This window comes from Gymnogyps californianus, chromosome 4, assembly GCF_018139145.2.
Source record: "Gymnogyps californianus isolate 813 chromosome 4, ASM1813914v2, whole genome shotgun sequence".
Lineage (NCBI taxonomy): Eukaryota > Metazoa > Chordata > Aves > Accipitriformes > Cathartidae > Gymnogyps > Gymnogyps californianus.
In genome coordinates, this window is record NC_059474.1 from 84,505,750 (window position 1) to 84,527,914 (window position 22,165).

The following is a 22,165-nucleotide window of genomic DNA, read 5'->3' on the forward strand; positions in this document are numbered from 1 at the left end:
GGAGGGGGGTTCTTTAACGGTACAGTTGCACCGTAAAGAAACTAGCAGATAAATTTATTTGATTTCTGGTGTTTGCCATCTCAGTTTCAGTATTTTGTTTCTGGCTAGTATGTACGCGAGTGCCTCGAGCGGTAAGTTCTCGTTAAGACGCTTTCCCAATGGCTGTTCAGGCTGATCTAAGAATGTGGCTCATTTTATTCAAGTGAGAAGAGCGCTCAGATTCTTCTTTCTTAGCTGTTATTCCTTGAGTCTTGAGTATCTACGGATGAAAACTGGAAAAATAGCTTTTATAGAGTATGTGTATCTGTGGGGCTTCCATTAGTGCCGGGTAAAACAGGGAGATACCGTTCTTTGTAAGTTTGGACTGTTTAAAGTGTTGATGCCAGTGCGTTGGGTTTTGGCTTAAATTTCACCGGTGCCTTTACCTCCAAACCCCTCGGGCCTGCTAAGACTCGGGTCCCTGACTTGAAGGAGGTGCTATACTAATTGGGACACGTGGAGATATTAATCTTTTTAAAACCTGGTTTCATGGCACCCATGTTGGTAGGAAGGAGTACCTGCATTTTTATTTTACTGCCTTTTAATGACTTAGAGACCTGAACAGTTGATTAAGCCTCTGCTACCCCTGTTGAGATCTCTGAAGAGAGAATGACAGGAAATAATACTGAGACAGATGAAGAATTGTACTGAGACATCCTGTAAAATACTGTGATTCTGTGATGTAAATCAATAGTGCTGTAACTTGAAATATGGACAGAGGTGGATGGTACTCATCTCTGAGCAAGTAAACCAACTTCTGTTTCAAGTCATTAGGGAAGAATTGGCTGTGTGTGATCGTTGCGTACTTGCCTTTCTCAGATTTTCTGAAAGGTTTCGGCAGCCCTTCCTGAAATAGCACGGCTTCCAATGAAGAAAAGATCTAGTGTGATACAGATCTGATGTAGTGTAATGACTTGTCACGGATTATTATGTTTTGTACCCAGAGGCATTTTCAGTGTTCCTTGTGGTATGCCAGCAATTTGTTAACATATGTACTTTGCTTATTGCTATATTCATAAGAATGTGTGCTGGCTATGATCTGCTTTTTAATAGGTTCTTTGAAAAAAAACAAACCACAATTTTGTGATGAAGCTCCGTCCTTGTGTATTCTCACAAGTGCTTGTAGTGAAGACGGTATCACCGATTTTGTGTTCATCATCTGCTTGTAGGGCAGGGGAGCAAAAAAAGGAATAGTGTCACCTGTAGAAACTGAGGTCCTTGTTCTTTTAAGGTTGGTTTCCAAGTAAAATTCCCACGTGTGTGCCATTGCTATAGTATGAGTCGTGTTAGGAAGATCCCCAAATTGCTGAGATTTTGTTTCTTTGGAGGTTCCCACTTTGAACGTGCACAGGACTCAAGCCTTTGATGTCCCTTAGTATTCTTGACATTTGGGTTTGGGTCTGATTGTCAAAATTACTTCCCCTGGGGCTTCCCATGAGTCACAACTAATACTGCATTTCTGAGTCTTGGAAGGTTATAATAAAAATTTTGGATAATCCTAAAATAAGTTTTCTGATTTCTTATCTCCAAGTCCAAAACTTGTATTTCGGGCTTTGCCTGCTGCCTGGCCTATAAGTTTTTGAGACCGTTGCTTCAAGTGTGATTCCTGGCTAACTATATTTGGGAACAGTTCTTGGTATTGTCTTCTGGCTTGGATTGCTGGGTTGAGATTATTTTGACAGTCCATTAAGTGTAAACTATTTGAGCTAAGTCCTTGGGCTTTTTTCTTCAGAATTCATTTTTGGTGCAGGATCTGACACGTTTGTGGCACCGTTCCTGTGTACGTTTTACCTTTATTACAGGCCCTTCTGGAGCTGAGATTAATCTCTCCATTTCACCTCACGTGCTTTATGTCCTGTCCAGCTGTAATTGCGAACACTCCTTTGTATTGGCCCTCGGCTTGGATTGATGGGTCGAGGTTCTTTCGGTAAGAAAACAAAAATCTTATTCTAGGATTAGCTCCCAAGTCAGAAACTTAGGTTTTTGACTGGATCGTCTTTGCCTGCTGCCTTGCCTACGCGTTAGTTTTTTGAGAGAGAAAGCAGATTAAGCTTTCTTTAGACAACTGGAGGGAATCTCATGATTGCAGACGCTGGTATTTACGAATGAGTTCAGCCTTCCTGACGTGAGCTGGAAAAAGCACCATGTCGGGTGCTGGCAAGCCGTCAGAAAGACTTCCAGAGCGCCGAAGATCGTTTTCTGACATGGATGATCTGCGAGACAGTATGGGTGGGTAGGAGCATAACAAGTAAAACTAAGAACCGTTTGAAGCACGGGGACATGGGGGAATTACAGGTTGGCTGGCTTCTCCTTGATCCCTGGGAAGGCTTGTAAAGCGAGTCCATGATCCATGAAGGACAAGAAGGTCTTCAGCCAGCGTGGATTTATCGAGGGCAAGTCATAACTGACCGACTAGCTTGCCTTCCGCAGTGACGCGAGCGGCTCAGTGGGTGAGGAAAGTGCAATAGATGTGGTTTACCTTGATTTCAGTAAGGCCTTGGTTTTCTGTACTATCCTTGGAGCCAAATTGGACAGATAGCCTATGAGGTGGGTGGGAAACTGTTTGGACAGCCAGCGTCAAAAGGTCGTGGTGAGCGATACAAAGTCCAACTGGTAGCTGGTGGCTTGCAGAGTTTCTCTCGGGGCGATACTGGGGCTGATGCTGTTTAATGCTGTTTAACACCTTTCTCGTGACCTGGATGATGGGCTAAAGCGATCCACAGCAAGTTTCTGGAGGGATAGGCTGGAGAAATGGGCTGACAGGAAGGTCACCAAGTTCAATAAAGGCAAATTACCAACTTCTGCACGTGCATGGAAAAACTGCGTGCAAAAGTAACGGCTGGGAAACGACTGGATACAAAGCACCTTTGCACAAACGGACCTTGGTGTCCTGGCAAAAAAGTTGAACTCGAGTCAGCGGTGTAGCTTTGCAGCGATGAAGGGCGGTTGCGTTCCGGGCTGCGTAAGCAGGACTGTAGCGAGCAGAAGTGATTGTTCCTTTCCGTTGGGACTCTTGTGACACCTAGACCCAGGGTATTGCCCCCAGTTTTAACTCCTCCGTACAGGAAGGAAACCAACGTGCCGGAATGGGTCTGGTGTAACAATCTCACCAGGATTGTTATAGGATTGGAGCACCCGGAGAGAGGAGACTTTGAGAGGGCTGGGCTTGTTCGGCCTGAAGAACAGAGGACCGAAGGGGCGGGCATGATACGTTGCTGCTTCCTTCAGCTACCTGGTGGGAGGGCGTGGATCCATACTTCTCCAAGGTGCGCCATGTTAAAATGAGAGCCGACAGGCACAAATTGCGAATGGAAGTTCTGTTGACATGTTAGCAAATAATCTTACTCAGAACTTGTTTTAATGAGCAACATAGTAGAAACTGGTCGTGCTCTGCACCCGGGGTTGAACCAGGTGACCCCAGAAGTCCTTTCCAACCTGAATTATCCTGTGACAAACGTGAAATGCAGTTAGGTTGGACAAGTAGTACCTAAGGCTTCAGTCATCTTTGAGGCATAAAGGTTTCCCTTCCCAGTCTTCAGGGAATGTGAAGCCAGCCCACTTAATTAATTCAGAATATCGCTGCTACCATCTTCATGTTATAGATGTGACAGTAGCCTTTTGAAGCAGATGCGCTTTGAGATAAAGGAATGTTACCGGCTGACTTAAGAAAGTGTATTCCTGTTTGTTTTGCAGTGCTGTTGAACTTGGATTTTTGATTGTTCATCAGTTGATTGCGAAAGGGTTAAATAAATAGTGCTAGATGTTTTTAACCGGGTTTTTGTTTGTTTGTTTGGAGTTGTTTATTGTTGGGGGTTTTTTTTAAAGCACCTGTTCTGTAAGGGACTTTGTCTCTGCTGTTCCCTCTTTGTCAAACTAACACATGAATTGACTGAAATCTTTTTATTTACTCGAAGGAGGTGGGGGAGGATGTCCTGAATTGGTGGAATAGTTCTGTGTGAATTAAGTTCCTGTTCGCATAGTTGTTTCAATTCTAATATCGATACGCTCATCCTTTTATGGCGAAGTTGTGATATACAGGGCTGTCTTCAAACTAACGTGAATATTTTTAATTACAGCATTTGACACTGTGTACCAAAGAAATGGTGATGGAGAAGCCAAGTCCCCTGCTCGTAGGGCGGGAGTTTGTGAGACAGTACTACACTCTGCTAAATAAAGCTCCTGACTTCTTGCACAGGTAACACTTTCACACACAAAGTGACTAATGTTTTTGAACAAAAGTGTGTACTGTTTGTTATAGATCAGATAAACATTAATTTCTGAGTATGGGAGGAAATGGACCTGGCTAATTTTTGGGCTCTTGGAAAACTGTTTCATCTTACTGAAAACTCCTTAGGCTCTAGAACCAAGTCGGATCATATGGATGTATGGCATGTTATCAAGGTATTTCCTGTGTGGAAAAGTGAGCTGCTTCTCAGCTGATGAAATGGTAATATGGACATATTCCAGAAATACTTTTCTAAAAAGACATAAAAGAAGAGGAAAGGAAATGGCAGAGGAAGCGCTTGCATTTAGTACCTAAGACAAGCATGCTAATTATGTCAGGATACCATACTTTGCATTGCCTCTGAGTAGTTTTTATCCAGATCATGATTGGAGATGTAAGTATAAATGTCATGGCCTGGACAAGGTAGGTGGAAAATACAGTAGGTTTTTTTATACCTGTGTACACTATTTAAGTGGTACTCTGAATGTGTTTCTTCCTTCTTTCCCCCTGCCCCCCCCTTTTTTTTTCTTCCTTCTTTTTCTGGTTTTGGTTGGCTACATACAGCTTGTCCCTTAAGATTTGCATTTCCACATTTGGACTTAGAGCAGCACGGACTTGTGATAAAGAAAGGTGAAAGTAGCTTTGCCAGCGTATAAAAAGAAAAAAAGCAGTCACTGCTTGGGTTGGTCTTGTCTCAGAACTTGACATAAGGCTGACGGTGAAAAATTGGACTGTTTGATTGAGCACAAGTTAGAGCTCTCAGATGGCTTACTTAAGAATTCAGTCTTTTAAATAATGCCTCTCTTCATCTATAGCTTTGAGGTAGGGAAAAATGAATGGTATTTTTATTTAAATCACTGAACGGCTGTGGAACCATGTTGGTTTTTGTGTTTAAGTGTATGTTTAAGGTGTCTGAGCAGTGTATTCCAGGCTTTCCTAATCTATATTTAGTAATCTGACAGAAGTTAAAAGCAGGATTTTTAGCAATTGCAGAATATTTCCTCGCCCTCAAAACTTCATCAAATGAGTCTGATCAGATCAACAACTGGGCAAGTATGTCCATGTAACACATCGACACCCGATATACAAACTGACACCTCGCTCTGACCCAAGAACTGCGTTCCTTAGGTACGTATTGTGCCCGGCTGTTTTCCCCGCGCGGCCTGGGAGAGGACCTCTTGCCTTGGAGTTAGCTTCGGAGGCACCTCTTGGGCAGGTCTGTCAGCAGTTAGCATCTTGTCGGTATCCATAACTGTCCGTTGCCTGTAAAGGTCAGGCAGTTGAAATTGTTTTAAGAGACTTAGAAACGGTGTGACTATACCAGTTTTTGAAAGCAACAATTACGTTGTCAGCGAATGATGCAATGGAAATCCTGATATCAGAACAGCAGGGTTATTTTTGAATGATAGAAAAGCCCAAGTTAGTAAGACGGGTTTCTTGTAAAGTGTGCTGTCATTTTGCTCTGAAACCCAGAAATTGTTTGCACGAACAAAGAGACAGAGAAGAGTTTATAAGGGATGACTAGGCCATGCGTCACAGCTTAATACCAAAGGCAGAGGGAGAATTATATCGGTTCTACAGTGAGATTGCCTTTTCCTTTTGTAACATTTCTCGTCAATGGCAGTTAAACTGTATATTGGGGTAAATCACCCATGCCTCAAACTCGGCGTTGAAAATAGTCTTTGATTTTGCTCATAAGAGCGTTTACCTGTAATGATAGCAACTGTAACCTTGGCAGAATTTGGGGGGTGGGGGGTGCGTGTTTTGATTTGAGAAGCAAAATACTGTCGGTATGTTTTTCTTCCCTAACTGCTTCAGTCAAAGAAGAGCAGCCAGCCGTTCCAGGTTTGCCTTCCCTCTTGCTTTCCCTTAGTATGGCGACATGACTTCCGTTGCATCAATATTAACACATGCTATGGGAGCATTACGGAGCTGGTGTTCCTGGTACATTTGGGATGTAGGCTGATGTTTCCAGATTGGGGTGATATGAAATTGGCAGAAGTGTACGTGTGAGGAAGAAAGGTGTCTGTGGAGACATTTAACCTGTTGAAGACAACTTTGCGGAGACATGTAGCCTGTTGAAGACAACTTTGGTGCTGTATAGGAGGTGCTAGATATTTCTCCCACCCCTCTAAATTCCAAGCTTTCCTCAAACAACTCTGAAATGCAGCTTTCCAAATTATGCTGGATGGGTGATACGTTGAGCGGGAACAGGGAATTGTCCATAGCGTTTACCTTCTTGCAGGAACTGTGTTTTCATCAAGGGCTCTAGTCCAAAAACGTTACGGAATTTTTCTTCTTTTATAAAGTGGAGGGGCTGTTGATGACCGGTCGGTTAACTGTCTCCTGGAGTGGCCCTGCTGAGGTCGGGGGAGCTGGGTAGACACTCACGAGGCAAGCTCCCCTGGTGCAAGTGATACTCTGTGCTCACGAATATTCTCTGCCCACTTGAAAGGTGGCATAAGTGTCACTAACAATAGCATCTGTGAAATTTCTCTTAAATACCTCTGCACAGAAGTGTCCTAGAGGTTCTAGTTAAGCTCAGATATGGAGGACATTTGCCCCTCTGTTCTTTCGCCCCACGTTGTTTATGAGTGATGTCCTTCTGAGAGGACATCTTATCTTCCCTCTTTCTCTTGCTGTTAGTCTGAACAACAACTTGTTCGCTGCCACAGAAAGATTTTGGTTTTCATGGCTTCCCGGTGCTTGATGCGCTCCTTCTTGCAGCAGTAAGGGAGTTTGGACAGCAAATGTTAAAGTTATTGGTTTATCCTACTAAAAGCTTGAGAAGAGCGCTGAGTATCCTGTCGCTGGTCATTATCTGAAGCTTATCCCGGGATTACGGGTAAGCAGAGATCAGTTTGCCCTCTCAATGGGTGTTGCTCAGTGTAGTTTGCATGCCTGTTGCACTTCAGGTGAATTTATATGGCTTCGGTGGCCCCTTAACTGAAAATCTATAATTCCATATAACTGGGGACTTAACGTTTACTCGTTTCCTGATCCGCACTTCCCACTTGTTAGGTTTTCTGCCTACCAAAGAGTTTGAACAGTTCCTTAAAAGCAAGTTAAAACTCTTGGTGCCCCTGTGAAAGCACTTAGTAAGATATATGACTGTCAGAGGGCTTACTTTGGAATTTAGAGAGTGAAAAGATGTTTTTCTATCTGCTTGCACGCTGCTTCAGCTGAACTTCTGTTCTTCCTTGCTGTTAGGAAGTGCTAGACCATGCTCAAAAACATGGTTATGCAGTTGGTACCAAAGAAAACAATCTAATATTTCCTGGACTTTTTTTCTGGACATAGTCACAGGACTTAAAATCTTGGGTTGGTATTTTCAGGAAAGTAGAACTGGAAAGAGTTTCTAGGTTTAGTAGGATAAACCAAGAAATGGCAAATGGGGAGGTTCTGGTGTTTAATTCTGTATCTTAACAGAGACCCCCTGCGTTGGCTTGTTTAACTAGAGAGAAATGTTCTGTATCCTTGCTAATCTGTGTGACAGTGAGTTCATAGAAGTACTTAATGAAAATCTTATTTCATATATGCGTTACAAGGGTGGATAATGATGGTATCTTGTAGAAGTAGGGCAAGTGTTAGCGTTCAGACCTCGTGGCAATCACTCCCAAGGCAAAGCATGCTTCTAAATAAAAAAAGGTGTGATACGATGGTTTTGTCTGATCCATTAATTTAAACGTACAGAAAATGTCAAGCATTTGTCACATGCTTTATAAGCTGGCAGTAAAAATCCAAAACGAAACTTAGACTATTCTACGCTCAAAATTTGGTAGTGGAGTGAAAATGCAAAAAGACCTCTGAAAGGTAAGAAAAATATTGGAAGCAAGTGTATGTATATTACATATTAAAAATATGAGCTTTTGAAATTCAATCGAGAGGCTGGGTCAAGAAAGGGTCTTTGGGTTTGTTTTTCTTGGAGTGGTCCAGAGGTTTGTGCTGTTTACAAGACCAAAACCGCAACTGCTACTTGTTGGGTAGCGTAAATACGGGATATTAGTTTTGTGTCCAAAGTTATACAGTGGAGGCTGCTCTAAGTGGTGATTCAGTTATTGTGCACGACGATGCAATTAATGCAAATGAAATACCGTTCGCTGCCTAACTGTAAGAAGCATAGAGAGAACGCTGCTTTTGGGCTAGATCTAGTACTGAATTTATCCCTTGGCGTGGCAGCAGTAAGATGCGGTTTTGTTTGGCCTTCTTTCATTTGCTGTTTTTTTACACTTGATTTCAGACAGCATTTCTTCTGGGGGCTTGGCGTTCAGCTGTGGTGCCCCAGAGGAATGTGGTCTTTTCTAATACTTTGGAGGTTTGTAATGAGCTCTTTGGGCATTGCTTCTGGGGAAGCTGAAGTGTGAAATAACAGCCACATAGAGCAGAGAGACAGGATAGATGGGGAGGGGGGTTGGCAGGTCAGACAAGTTGTCTGTACAGGCTGAATCGAAGGCAGAATCCCTCACTGCTGCCCGAAGCTTTGAAGAGAAGGGGGGTTCAGAGGAGAGGCAGGCAGGGTGTTCCTCCCTAGGCCAACGCCTTGGCTGGGTAGCGCGGCTTTAACACAGGTAGATGTCTTTGACGTTGGGGAACCTTCATGCCGAAATGGTGACCTTGCTTAAAGGAAGCAAGTGAAAGGTTGAGGTTGATTTAGGAGCTTGCTACGTATCTTGGGCAAACTGGGATACTGAATATTAAGCTTGTTTGTTCCTGTATTCTTGGGGCCTCGGAAATGGAAAATGTATCTTGAATTGCTGTTTGTGCTGAAATTCCTGATGCGTTGAGCTCTACAGCTTTCGGCTAAAATACTTGTTGGATTTCGTTCTATTTTTTCACTGCTATGACCTTTACATCTCTTCGCTTGCAGGTTTTATGGCAGGAATTCTTCTTACGTCCATGGAGGACTGGATGCCAGTGGGAAACCGCAAGAAGCAGTGTATGGGCAAGCTGTGCGTATCAAAATCAGTCCTGTAGTCCTCATTAATGTTCAGAACTTACTTGTATAAATCAGTCTTTTTCTTTACCAGTTGCTTCGACTTTCTTATCTGGTAAAGAACGTATTGTGATACTGCCTCCTGTTCAGAGGCAGATACCGATTTGTTGGCTTGAATTTTTTGGTTTGATTGTTCCTGCTTTTACTGTGGGTTGTGTTTGACTCTCAGCTTTGCATCTGGACTGCAGAAAATACTTTTAGGAGGGGAAACCAAGTCAAGAGGACCTGTTAGACTTGTGCTATTGATGTATCTTATTTCAGTTAGAAGCGGTTCCTTGGGAAGGGGACTTTGGTCTTTGCGAGTTACGTGGAATTCTGTGCGTTACCAAATTCTTCTGTGAGTGGAGTTTTCTTAAAGCGGAAGATAACTTTTGAAGAAGTGAATGAAGTCCAGGAAACACAAGTCTTCTCTTTGGTTGTAGCTCTGCATCAGAATAATGTCTGTCACCTAGGGGCATCTGTTCATGTGGTAGCCACATCTTTGAGCAATGTGGCTTTTAGCCCAGGGCAGGTTTGGTTTCTTCTCCTTTCACCAGCAGAACCTGATTTGGCAGCACAAAAATCCTGGCGGTGCAGATGTTACCCCCTCCTGTGACGTTTGGGTACTTTGTGGATGCGTTGAGGGTTGGGGTTTTTTGTTTGAGGGGTGGTGGTTTGTTTTTTTTTTAAACACAAGGTAAATCCTGTCCCTCTCACAGGCCCTTTAAAAAAATGAAACCCTTAAAATAGGTCATATGTTGTAATACGGCCGGAAAAATTGGATAGCAAGTTGTGCGCTATTTGACTACTCTGAGAAGTACTTGAATCCTGGCGGGAAACTTCAGAATAGAAGTTAGATGAGCTCAGGTGGACTGGTCTCAGTGAACGACACTTCTTGGTTCCTGTATTGACCTTTTGAGCTTCAGTGGGGTGCTTTCTTGTGTTAGTTCAGACTCCGGTATTTAAAAGGGGTAAAGCTTTGTACAAAACTCAGTGTAGCTAAAATGTAACTCTTTATTTCTAGGAGATACACAAGAAAGTGATGTCATTGCAATTCAGCGAATGCCACACCAAGATTCGTCATGTGGATGCTCATGCTACTCTGAGCGATGGGGTCGTTGTGCAAGTAATGGGAGAGCTGTCAAACAACGGGCAGCCGATGAGGAAGTTCATGCAGACTTTTGTGCTTGCTCCAGAAGTAAGTATGTGTGAGATTGCATTTAACTTCAAATAATAATGATGGAAACCCGACGTGTAGCTACAATTGGTCATTTTGGGGCAAAAAATATGATCTGGCTTTTAGAGCTTGGCCCAGAGGCTATCGTTAAATGTGTCACAGTACGTGAGTGCAGAGAAATGAGTGTATTGGACCCGTCCCGAGCTGTTTTATTTTCTTAGGCTTGAAGTACTGGAGCAGTAATACAAAGCAAATTGGAGCTTGCATTTGGGAGCTGCCGTTGGCACAAATAAATAAAAAAAATCATGTTCAGCTCTGCAGATCAAGTCTCTAGTGTAGTTCTGTACTTTCTTCGAGTCTGCTGGCAAACGTGAGTATGAGCTGATGCTGCGCAAGTTACTGCTCAAATTTAGCTCTTAGCGAGAGCAGAGCTGTGTAAGGGTAAGGGGTGTCCTGTGTTCTTTCTACTTCTTAACCCCCACTTTCTTACAAACTATCGTGTGGTTGGTGATTAACGTTTTAGAGTCTTGTTGAATTTCTTTGTTGTTTCCCTATGCAATCCTGTAAGCATACAGTCACACCATGAAAGTTCATTCTGTTTTTCTATTGTAAAGTTTCTGGGTTTTTTCCTGCTTGAAGCTTCCTTTCTTAGTTGAGCGGAAGTTACCGTTCAATTGTTTGCTTAGAGAAAAGGTACCGCTTGGAAAATGGCTTTAGTGAAATAGTCCTATTCCAAAATGTTGGTGTGTACCCCAAAGCTTATCCCTCTAATCCATCCTTGTTGTTGACTGCTGATACACCGTATATGCAAAAAAATCCACGTTGCTGTCTTGCAGGGTTCTGTTCCAAACAAGTTCTATGTCCATAATGATATCTTCAGATACGAAGATGAAGTGTTTGGGGATTCAGAAGGAGAACTTGATGAAGGTGAGAAGAACTGTACACATAGAGTTTGTCTCGTTCTTGTTCCTCTCGCATGTATGCAGAGCTTTCAGAAGCGTCTAGAGGAGACGGAAAGACACGAACTGTATTGCGTTCTCATGGGGCGTAGTAATTTGGGAGGGAGCTGAGGCGGGGAGTATAGGTTATGTTGCTGGAACTATCTACAGGTCCAAAACATTCTGTGAAATCGAGGTCGTGTAGTAGTACCTCATTCCTTGAAGGGCTGAACTGGCTGAGGGTGGGTGAGGCTTGGCAGAGAATGGAAATAATGAGCAATAGTACTTTTGCTGCCGCTAGTTTCATCAGGTAGACTTGATTTCTCTGATCGGTCGAATTTTTTAGGTAAAGTGATTTGAAGAAAAAAAAATCTAATGGGCTTTTCAAATATGACATGTAGTTCACTTTCGTATCATCGTCGCATTCGGTAATTCATTTCTATTCAGGGGCTGAACTTGACCCGAGTGGTTTTTTTCCTCTCTGTACACTGCGGCAAAGCGAATCAGAGTACAGCCAGAACGTAGGTACCTGTGTTCACTGGATAATTTCTGGAATTTTTTCATCTCGGTTCTGTGGAACAAAGCATCTTAAGCAATCATCCTTGTATTTGAGGTTCATCTTCTTAGTTTTAGGTACTGAGATTTAGGAGCTAATAGTGCAATCTTTCCCTTTTACTGCCACCGTATGAAAAGCATCTGCTGCTTTAAAAGACCCTCGAACCCTCTTCCCAGAACTTCCTAGCAGCAATATGTCTCTAGTTTCTCCTTTTTGTGAAAATAGTAAGAAACAAAGCCTCTGGAACGAGTGGAAGGGTCTTCTATCTTTTCTTGCAGCTAAATTTGCCTTATTTTGTTGATGAAGCTTTATTTTGGTTACTACTAGTGTAATAGGCTTTTATTTTAAGCGCGGCTTGTGTACGCTTGCAGAGATGTTTAAGGAAGTTTTTCTTTTTGTGTCAGAGTCTGAGGAAGAGGTGGAAGAGGAGCAGGAGGAAAGACAACCATCACCTGAGCCTGTGCAAGAGAATGCCAGCAGTACTTACTATGAAAACCATCCTGTAACGTAAGAAGTCCGTTTTATAATATGAACTTGCTTTTTTAGTAAAAACGACAGAATTGCTTTGGCTTTGGATTCTGGATGTGATTTAACAGGTAGTTTAGCAAACTACACCTAACTTGATATGGATCTGTGTTGTCTTAACGTTATATTATATTGAAACATTGCTTCTTGAATGGAGGGAGGAAGTGGGGCGTGTTCTTATGTTTGTTAGTTATTTTCACTTCTGGTTTCAAATGTGAGGTGAAAAGGTAGCAACCATGTTTATGTACACGCTTAATGGAGTCTTCGTTATATAAACTTGTAACAGTGAGTTGATACCATGTAATTTATGTGAACGGATGGGTTAGCAAAGAGGTGGTTAATGATATGTTACTCCTCAAATTTGGGTAGCACTTGAAACTGAGAGGACGGTCTACTTTTTGAGAAGTTGCTGTACAGCTGTATTGGAAGAATAGGTCTCTGTCCTGAGTGTCTTAAAATCTAAACAAGATTAAAGAAAAAAGTTTCTTTATGTTTTTATAAGAAAAATACATTTTATTAAAAAAACACCAAACAAACCAACCAACCCCACAAACACAAAGGAACAAACACCACCAAAACCCTGTGCTTTTTTTTGAAACGGAGGAATGCCTTTTAACGGGCCAGAACTGACTTCCTGGTTTCCTTGTTAAAAAAACCATTTACGACATCACTAGATGATGTCTGTTAAGTGCACCAGTGATAACGCTAAACGCTGGTCACATAATGCTTTTCGTGGGAAATCTTATGGAAGAGGAGAGTCTGCTGGAATTCTGGCAGTGACTTGCTCAAGATAAAGCGGGAAGTTTTTGATGCCTAAAACCATTGTCAGGTCTTGGTTTTGGGTTACTGTGCCAGTTGGAAAGAAGTTGTAAAGGCAACGTTCATCAGGTAGTCACTTTGGCATATGCTAGCCTGTGGCAGGAGCTGCATAGGCAGAAGTATTTGGACTTTGGTAAGCTTTTGGGGTGGCTGAAGAGAGAAGTGAAGAACTTGAGATCCCTTACATTTCGAACACACAGAGTAGAGACGTAGTTGCGTGTGATTTTCAGTAAACGAGACTCACAGCTCCTTTGGTAAGGAACTTGTGTGGCATTTTTGTAAATAAGCTGTGGGTTTCATTCCAAAATTGGCTTCATTTATGTGTACAGCTTAAATCTTCCATTGGTCTCTCACTGTGCTTCTGTTCTTTTAGGAGCAGCAGTTCTTGAGTTTAGCACCTATGCCTTAAAGGGTTTATATGTCTGTGTGATTTTCAGATTCTCCGCAGAGATTTGTAAAACATGTCTTTGCTTCAGCAGGAGTAAAATCTGGCTTTGTACGCAACTACAGGGGTACAGCTTAACTTCTCGCAGTATTGTATATGTAGGTACCGTGTGGTAGCAACTGCAAACAGAATGATCTTTTTAATACCAGCCGTTACCATAGTATAGCTTATAAAAAGTCATAAAATACAAAGCAAGTGATAAGCTGCATAAAATGCATTTGATTATTGTAGCAATGGGATAGAGGAGGCGCTAGAAGAATCATCTCATGAACCTGAGCCGGAATTGGAATCTGAAACGAAAACCGAGGAGCTGAAAGCTGAAGTAGAAGAGAAGACCCTTGAGGAGCTAGAAGAGAAGTCTCCATCTCCACCTCCCGTAGAACCTGTTTCACTACCACAAGAACCACCAAAGGTGAGTTAAAAGTCGTTTCTGTGCTTCTACGTGCAGATGGTAAACCAGAAGATTTGGTTTTGAACTTAGCCTTTATGAGTGGCCAGACTGGTACCTCTTTTTGGAGTCATGCTGTATGAACAGCTAGACTTGAACCTTGAACTTGTAAAAATGCGAAGTTTCACTAAAAAAGGAAAGAATGTTACTTTTAAGTGCTGCTCAAGTCACCTATCGTAAATTTAATGCTCTGCTTGTAAAGTGTGTGTGTGTGTTTATGCATGTGTAAACCTTTTTAAATGTGGAGTTAACATATGTTAAGAAAACACCTCAGGCTACCACCAACAAAAATCTCATACAATGGGAACCACTGCTCTTCCTTGAAAAAAACCATGATGCATTGACGCTTGCAAAACTGCTGGCGGTATAGGTTCAACATCGATACGGGGGCATTGACTGTCTCCCTTAGAGGCAGGATGCCTGATCTTAAAAACCACCGGGCACACCGGGCGTGATCTGGTATGGTTACACTTAGGTAGTTTGAAAGAGATGGGAGGAACCGGTGAAAGCTGGAGCGAGGTCGTTTTCTAGCTCCAGCGTGTCTCCCGTATTTTTTTTTTTTTCCCCAATCCTTTTTCTCTTTTCCGTTTTTACTTCTAACTTCAGGCATCCACTTTCTTTCTTTGTGCAGAACACACTTAACACTGCAGGGTTTTCAGTCCTAGGTTTGGTTACATCATGGAAAGCAGTGATCTGGGGATGCTGAGGGAACGGGGCTCACTCAAGTAGGGATAGTGGGCACGGTACACGCTTGCTCCACGCCGTTGGAGTCCACGGACGGCTAGAACTGCAAATCCTTCTGTATCTTCGTTGTAATGCTTGCACAACCATTGTTTAATAGTCAGATATGAACCAAAAGTGTGTGTTCAGCAGACGAGTTTCCCTGTAGGAATGTCAGTGGTTTGCCATGATTAGTAGCCTAGGTTTGTTGCATTTCCTGCAGGCTTTCTCTTGGGCTTCAGTGACCAGTAAAAACCTGCCTCCTAGTGGTACTGTTTCTTCCTCTGGAATTCCACCCCATGTTAAAGCACCAGTCTCACAGGTAACCCATCTGTGAACACCTTGGATTGTCTCATTACTTCTGCAAACTGCTTCAGTTTTTTAAATGAACAGATCAATTTGTTTGACTTAAATTGCACAAATTAATTGTGTCTTAAATGTTAATGCGCTCACCTTCTTGTCGCAAGCGAAGGCACGTACACATAACAGGTGTAACTTTGGGCGATGGTGACGTTAAAATCTGTTCATTTGGGAACAGGAAATTACTACTGAAATTTTTCTGACCTATCTTAATGGGATATGGTTTGGTTTACAAGGGAAAAAAAAAACAAACCAAAACAAAAAACCAACTCCCCACAAAATGGTGGTTTTCTAAAGTGTGTTTGAAAGGGGTGTTTCACTGGCGGAAGTGCCCCGGCAGTAAGAAGGGATAGCACCGTTTCGGAGAAGGTGCAAGGTTGCCTTGTAAGGCTAACGACTACAGAAGTACGCTGGATTTCATTATCCGTTTATAATTAACTTGTCACAGAACCCTGTACCAACTTATGACTGTGTGAGGAATGGAAGGATTCACATTTCCTTGCCGGGACAATGCTATCTTCCCATTCCTAGGTTGACTGGGTGAGGAGGGGAAAGAGGAAAGAAAGTTTGACCGGGTGATAGCTCATGTCCTGCACGTGCCAAGCTGGTGTGAGACGGTCTGACACTCTCGGTTCACCCGCCTCCATCTATATAAAAATCCTCGAAATAGAAAATGTGTGCCTTAACCTCTTCTACTGACGCTGTGTACCAAAGCACTGTATGTTGTGGTAGCTCATGTCCAACCTTTGTAAGAGACTGCAATTTTCAGTAGAGCGGCTGGGTTACTGCAACTGTTGTTTTCGCACTGGTTTCTTCTCCGGGTTTTACTGACAGAGGAACCTGTCTAGGATTGCCCTTCAGCCAAATGCGTGTTAAAAAACAAAACAGGAAAAAAAAAACCCAACAGAAAAACAACACCTTGTATGGTGTTGCTTCTGGTCTGACAGGGCTGTCATGGAAATCAGATAATGGCTATGTAATGAGTTGGGAAGCCTCTGTCTTCATCAGCTTCAACAGGGCTTTGAGCACTTAGGCCGTATTTGAGCCGTAAAAACTGTTTCTTTCTAGTACAGAATAGATCTTCCTTATGCAAAACCAAAATTGGTTTTGATTTATTTGCAGTAGAGAGGGTGGATTTTTGTAATATGACTGCAAAAATCATTTTAAATTATCTGTACAAGAGGGCAGACTATAGCTTATGGATGTCTCCTTAAACTCTTTTGTGTTGCCTCTGCAGCTCGTCATCCTTTCTGCCTCTTGGATTACTTTTGCTGTGACTTTACGTTTAAGTAATTCTGTGCGGAAGTTTCTGAACGATACTGAAGTGGCAAGAATGTCAACTCTCAGCTCTTCTGGAGAGAGAATTAGTCAGTTCTTAGCTCCTTTTCTTGCACGCTTTTCAGACGTGTTATACAGAAAGCTGGTGGAGAAGGCACCTGAACAATTTCTACGAGGGGTTACAGATCAGTAGCAGCTTTTTCCTGTTCTCTTGGATCCATTAGTGCCGGATACTGTGCATGTGAACGAGGACAGTAGATTGCAGTAGTGGGTGGGTGGCTCCTTTGGGATGCTGTTCTAGCCAGCGTCAGTGATGTTACGAAGCAGCTGTTAGCTGTCCTTCTCGTTCCTTTCTCTGCATCACTCCAGTTTTTCCCCCATCTTTTATCACGTTAAAAACATAGCCTCTGTAGTGTTAAGTCAGAACCCGTCAAAGGACTGCAGACGTCCCGTATTGGATATAAACCGGTTCAGTTCCTGTTTATTTACAGCTGTGGAGTTAAGCGGGTCAGCATTCCTTGCTCTTTTTCTTCTTGTGGGCGATTAGAAATCAGCCTGCCTACACTGATAAATCGGGCCTTCTCTTTATAGCATCTTCAGATATTCTGACCTCCCATTTGCATTAACACGGCAGCTGTCGTAGGGGTGCCGGAGGGGCGGAGGCAGGCAGGGTGCCCCCGGACTCTTGTCTTCTGGCTTGGAAGTGGTGAGTTCAGGGAAAGATCTGTTCATAGATACTGCATTCTCTCACCGCCTTAAATCTGTTCGGACTCTGGATAGACTCTTCGGTAATCTATAGCGCCTTTGCGGAAGTGATTGATGAGTGCCTTCAGTAAGTTGTGTGGTCCGCATTTACCTCGGAGACGGTGCGGTAGCTATCTGAGGTACGCATCTGACCTAGCTACTGGAATTCTGGTGAGATGATGTGGGTTTTTTTCCTTTTGTTTCATGCAAAGTGTGGTTCCTTGTTTGTTTGCTTGGCTAGTTGGTTCTTTGCGTGCATGCGTTTTGATTGTGGCAGGCATCTCACTCTAGAGAAACTTCTAAGCCTTGTAAGATTTCAAAAATAGAATTGTACCAGCCTTTGGAGCCACCTCTTCTCTTGCTCTTTCTGTCCAGTCCTCCTCTGTTTCAGGGGCGTATTCAGTTCCGTAGTTGGTGAGTAAAGGCTGACTCGTGGCTGGTTTGGCTGTCGTTGCCAGTAGCGTTGCCGTAGCAGCAAGAGGTCCCTTTCCCTCCCCATGTGAGCTCCTGAAGAGGAGAGACGATGTCGCCTTTTCCTTAATTGTTCTCAAAGCTCGGTTAGGCTGAGGCTTGTGGCGTGCTTGGCTCCTGGGCCGAGCGCTCCTTCAGTCGTTGTCTGTTGAAATCCTTACTCTGTGCCTTTCGGTCCGCTTTGCGTGCTCTCTCTGAAATGAGAGTTGCAATTAGCTGCTGCTTGGGCTGTAAATGGCAGCCCTTAATAGGCATCTTGTGATGCTGCTAATAATTGCAGGGTTTTGGGGGGGCACAGTTTTGCGCAAGTGCTTTCCTCTTCAGGCAGCGCCAGAGAGCACTGAGGCAGTCTTCCTCTGTAAAAAGGGATGGTACTGATTAGAAAGCAACTAATGAGATTAGCTGTTCGTTGTTTGGGTAGATAGGGAGTATTTGTGTGATAGATGAGAAGTTCAGTGAAATGCCAAGCGAGCGGGTGAAAGTTAACTGTTATTCGGGATTTAATAGAAGGACGTCAGTGACTTCTTCGCAAGTCTTTGCTATGGTTGACGGAAGGACTGAGTGTTTAGGCCTGATAGCCATAAGTATCTAAGAAATGGGGGTCTGAATCTATTGAGTTTTGCTTTTGAGGTATAATGCGGTAAAGATGTGTGAGTAAAAGACGGCGGGGGAGCTCCAGTGACGCGTGAGGAGGTATAATGAAAAGAGATTTACCGGGAAGGCTGATCTTTCTAGCTTATTCTTGGAATTGAAAAAAATGATCCTAGAAACGTCAGAATGACAAGCTAATGCCTAGCTGGGTAGAGCACGAGTGATAGGAGGGCTTAAAACATCTATTTGGTGCGTAATACCTGCAGGTTTCATGTAAAATACAGTCTTTTTACCCCTGTGAGGTGCTCTCTGGCTGAACCATGAGTGTCTTGAGTCCTTAAAGGAAAATAAGGGAGACGTTTAACAGAAACTACTTCTCCACAGCCGTCTGGGCCTATAGCCGTTGTCCTTGTGTTTAATCTTCCTTGGAGGCTAGCGTTCTTCTTTTTGCTCCTGAGGATAATTTTGTTTTTCTAAGATAAGGATCCAGCACAGCAGCAGCTGCTGGACTGTTGTACAGAAAATGGAATTTAAAAAACGTTGGAAATTGCTTCAGTAACCAACAGGCTGCATAGAAATATTTTTTATTGTTCTGTCTCTTTTTCTCAAATTATCTTGAAAAGCATTTTTTGCTTGCAAAAAATGGAATAGGTGTTCTAGTTCCTGAGAAAATGAAGGGTGTACTTTTGAGTTTGAGCATCATGGTCTTGACATCAGGAAATGGAAGAATATCCTCAGCAGGTAGTCTGTAGAAATTGTCAGTTCAGGTGGCTTTATTGTATCAGAAATACTTATTACACTTCTGAGGGCTTTTGTTTTGTTCTCCTCTTTCTTTTTGGTAGTTTCCTTATAGTGGTTCTGCACTCGAGGAAAAGAATCCCAGACAGAAAATGTGATTTGCCCATCTCTTCGTGTTCATCTCGGACTACCTCCGAATCCGTGAAGTTTGAGCTTGGCATGAGGAAGCTTTATTTCATCTATGTGGGGTTTTTAGTCAGGTTGAGGGATTCTTGAATAACGGAGCATCGGGGTCTCAATGCCTGGTCAAACGTGGAAAGATCACCTCAGCTGTGTTTTGGGGAGACGCTCTGATTGAGAGATGTTTGCTTTGCACCTTTTGGCAGAGATAACTGAACCTTGCAGTCCTGGATTGGTACAGAGGAATTTATAGAGGTGAAAAAAATGTATTCCCAAACACATTGACATGGATGTATATCTTCTGGAGTTCGTTTTGTGCATGCCACTTATCTATGTCTTGTCTTGTGGGGTTTTTTGTTTTGGTGAGTTTGGGGTTTTTTTACTGGGCCGGTGTTTAATAATGCATGTTCTCCTCCTGTTTTAGCCAAGAGTTGAAACTAAACCTGAAGCTCAGTCTCAGCCTCCTCGTGTACGTGAACAGCGTCCCAGGGAAAGACCGGGTTTTCCACCCCGAGGACCTCGACCAGGTAACGTAGATCAGCTTGTGTGTCTGCTTGGGACCAGTTAATGAGAGGTCTCTCCTTGATGGGTCTTGTCTGTACCTGTATTGTGTTTGGCTTATAATGAGCTGTCTGTTCCTACTGCCTTCAACTGGAAATGGGGGAATACGAGTTGGAGTCCAAGCTGGTGATGAGTTGTTGCAAAGGTCAGGCATTATTTCCAAGCTTCTGTTTTGTTGAAATGTTTTTTTAATAGTCGGGCCGCTTGCTTATATGCTTGAGTACTTCTCATGTGCCTTGATGCAGTTCTGAAAAGCTGGTATGGAAATCTGATGGGTTTTTTCCGTGTCCTCTTAATTTTGCTGAACCTTGGAAGCGAGTGCTCTTAAATGCCTGTTGTTGCTCTTTGTTTTGGAAGAAAACCTTCCCACCGTGTCAGCCTTAGTCAGTTAATAATTTCCTACATATTTTTCCATCTTGTGTAATTGTCTAAAATACCGTTCTCAGCTTGGCTGCCTCGTGTTTGTCTTAGTTTATGAGCAGCCAGCTCTGCATTTTCTTACTCATACAGAGTATCCAAATCTGTAGGATGGTCTGGCTAGAAAACGTGCACGTTACTTGACCGTCGTCAGAAGTGGCGTTGAGAGGCCTTCTGAGTTGCACGCGTCGGTCCAGCCTGGTCGCTTGGCAAACCTCTGCGCAGCGCTGGGCAAAAGCTATCTAGTCAAAGGCCCGGAGTTACAGGATGTTGACGAGTTCATCGTCTTCCCTAAGTGTGAAAATAAGTCATGAGTTCTAAGGGGAGGGGTGGTATTTGCGATCATCCTGAAGCGGTAGTGTACAGCTGGCAGGAGCGGGCAGAGCGCTGCCTGCACAAGTGGTTAAGTCTCAGCGACTGTAAGCATCTCCACCAGCTCTAGCTAAAATCGGTTCTAATGAAGGTTTTCAGTAAGTGCATACCAAACTGGTACGGATTGGGCTTAAAAGCGCTTTTGGCTTTGATCAGTGCAAGTGTATCTTCACTCGGGGACAACGTGGAAACTGAAAGGATTTAAGGCACCGAGAAAGAACTGTGGCATCTGTTACAGGTTAACATTGCTTGGTTTTTTAACGTGTCATCTGCAGCAGGGAGCAAAAGCTGCAACTTGTGGCTAAATCCAGTTGCAAATCTGCATTTCTGCTACTCTTGGGTGCAATACAAGTCATACAGGACACGCGTAACAGAGCCCGAGTCTTTTAATTCTAATCTTACCCTGGCGGGTAGCAGAGGCAGGGGAGAAAAAGCTGAAATCTCAGCTGACCGAATGAGGAGCTTCAGCCCTACGGTCTGATTTTCAAAGGAAGTCAGCGAGCTGCTTTATCTGCTTAAGGAAACCTTTCAAACGAGCCAGGAAGCTTGCTGGAAATGGGCTTGTAGGGGAGGCTGAGGAAAGGGGTACATACCTACGCTGTCATGCTTCAGGTACGAAAGGGGTAACAGTGTGCCGCTGTCACAGTGCAAGGCAGGTAATGATTTAGTAGGGAGATACCGGGAAAGATTTTATCTTGCGTGCTGCTAAGCGTACTAATACTTCGGTTGAGCTGGAGAGAACACGAGGAACTGTCACCTGTATTTGGGACGAAATGGTGGAAGATGAAAGCCAGAAGAGGTGACTGGCAAACATTGTTTTTAATATGAGTGCCAAAGTAAGGATACTGTTGTTGTTGTCCTAAGGAATTGATGAAGAGGTGACTTGAAGCCAAATCTTTTTAAAAGGACGTTTTAATAGGTAGTGAGCTCCTCTTCAGTATAATGATTTAAGATATAACAAGAACCTCTTAAACAAACTTCCCCAGTATGCCAGATGTTGTAGTTAACAGGGGTTGGTTTAACCTAACCAGGGAAACCAGGTGAAAAGAAAACAAATTCTTTGTGGTATTATTACAAAATTGTCAGGACTGTGTAAAGAGGAAGATAGTATCCTCCCCGCTGTGTCACCCGTGGTAAACATAAGCTCCAGAGCTGAAGGTACAGAATTGTTTGCGTGAACGTGCTTGGTGCCCTTGGTAGATGTGTTCATCTGAATCTACGCGTATCTTCTAACCTCAGCAGCTCCACCTTCTTCTTTCTGTTGACGACAGGGAGAGGGGACATGGAACAGAATGAGTCGGATAATCGTCGAATAATTCGCTATCCAGACAGCCACCAGCTCTTTGTTGGGAACTTGCCGCACGATATCGATGAGAGCGAACTGAAAGAGTTCTTCATGAGTAAGTAGCAATTTCAGCTGCGGAGACTAAGAAGAAAACCCTGTGTTGGAAAGTCACGTAACGTTCACTTAGGGCCACACAGGGGAACTTTTACGTGAGGTAACACTACAGGTGTTGCCTGGAACAAGCGGAGGGGTGGCAGAGCTGGCACTGTGGGTTTTTGGTAACGTGGCTTTTCCCTCGTGTTTT

General features: G+C 43.3%; 1 protein-coding gene across 1 annotated transcript in view; it reads left to right on the forward strand.

Annotated features, from left to right (window-relative positions):
- G3BP2 (G3BP stress granule assembly factor 2) overlaps positions 1–22,165 on the forward strand; it is a 28,592-nt gene that overhangs the window by 5,217 nt on the left and 1,210 nt on the right. The window contains 9 exon segments of the mRNA XM_050895932.1: positions 4,116–4,234; positions 9,132–9,213; positions 10,261–10,434; positions 11,250–11,340; positions 12,312–12,414; positions 13,928–14,108; positions 15,088–15,186; positions 19,651–19,753; positions 21,848–21,976. Coding sequence (XP_050751889.1) covers positions 4,140–4,234; positions 9,132–9,213; positions 10,261–10,434; positions 11,250–11,340; positions 12,312–12,414; positions 13,928–14,108; positions 15,088–15,186; positions 19,651–19,753; positions 21,848–21,976 — 1,057 coding nt within the window. The 5' untranslated portion in view covers positions 4,116–4,139.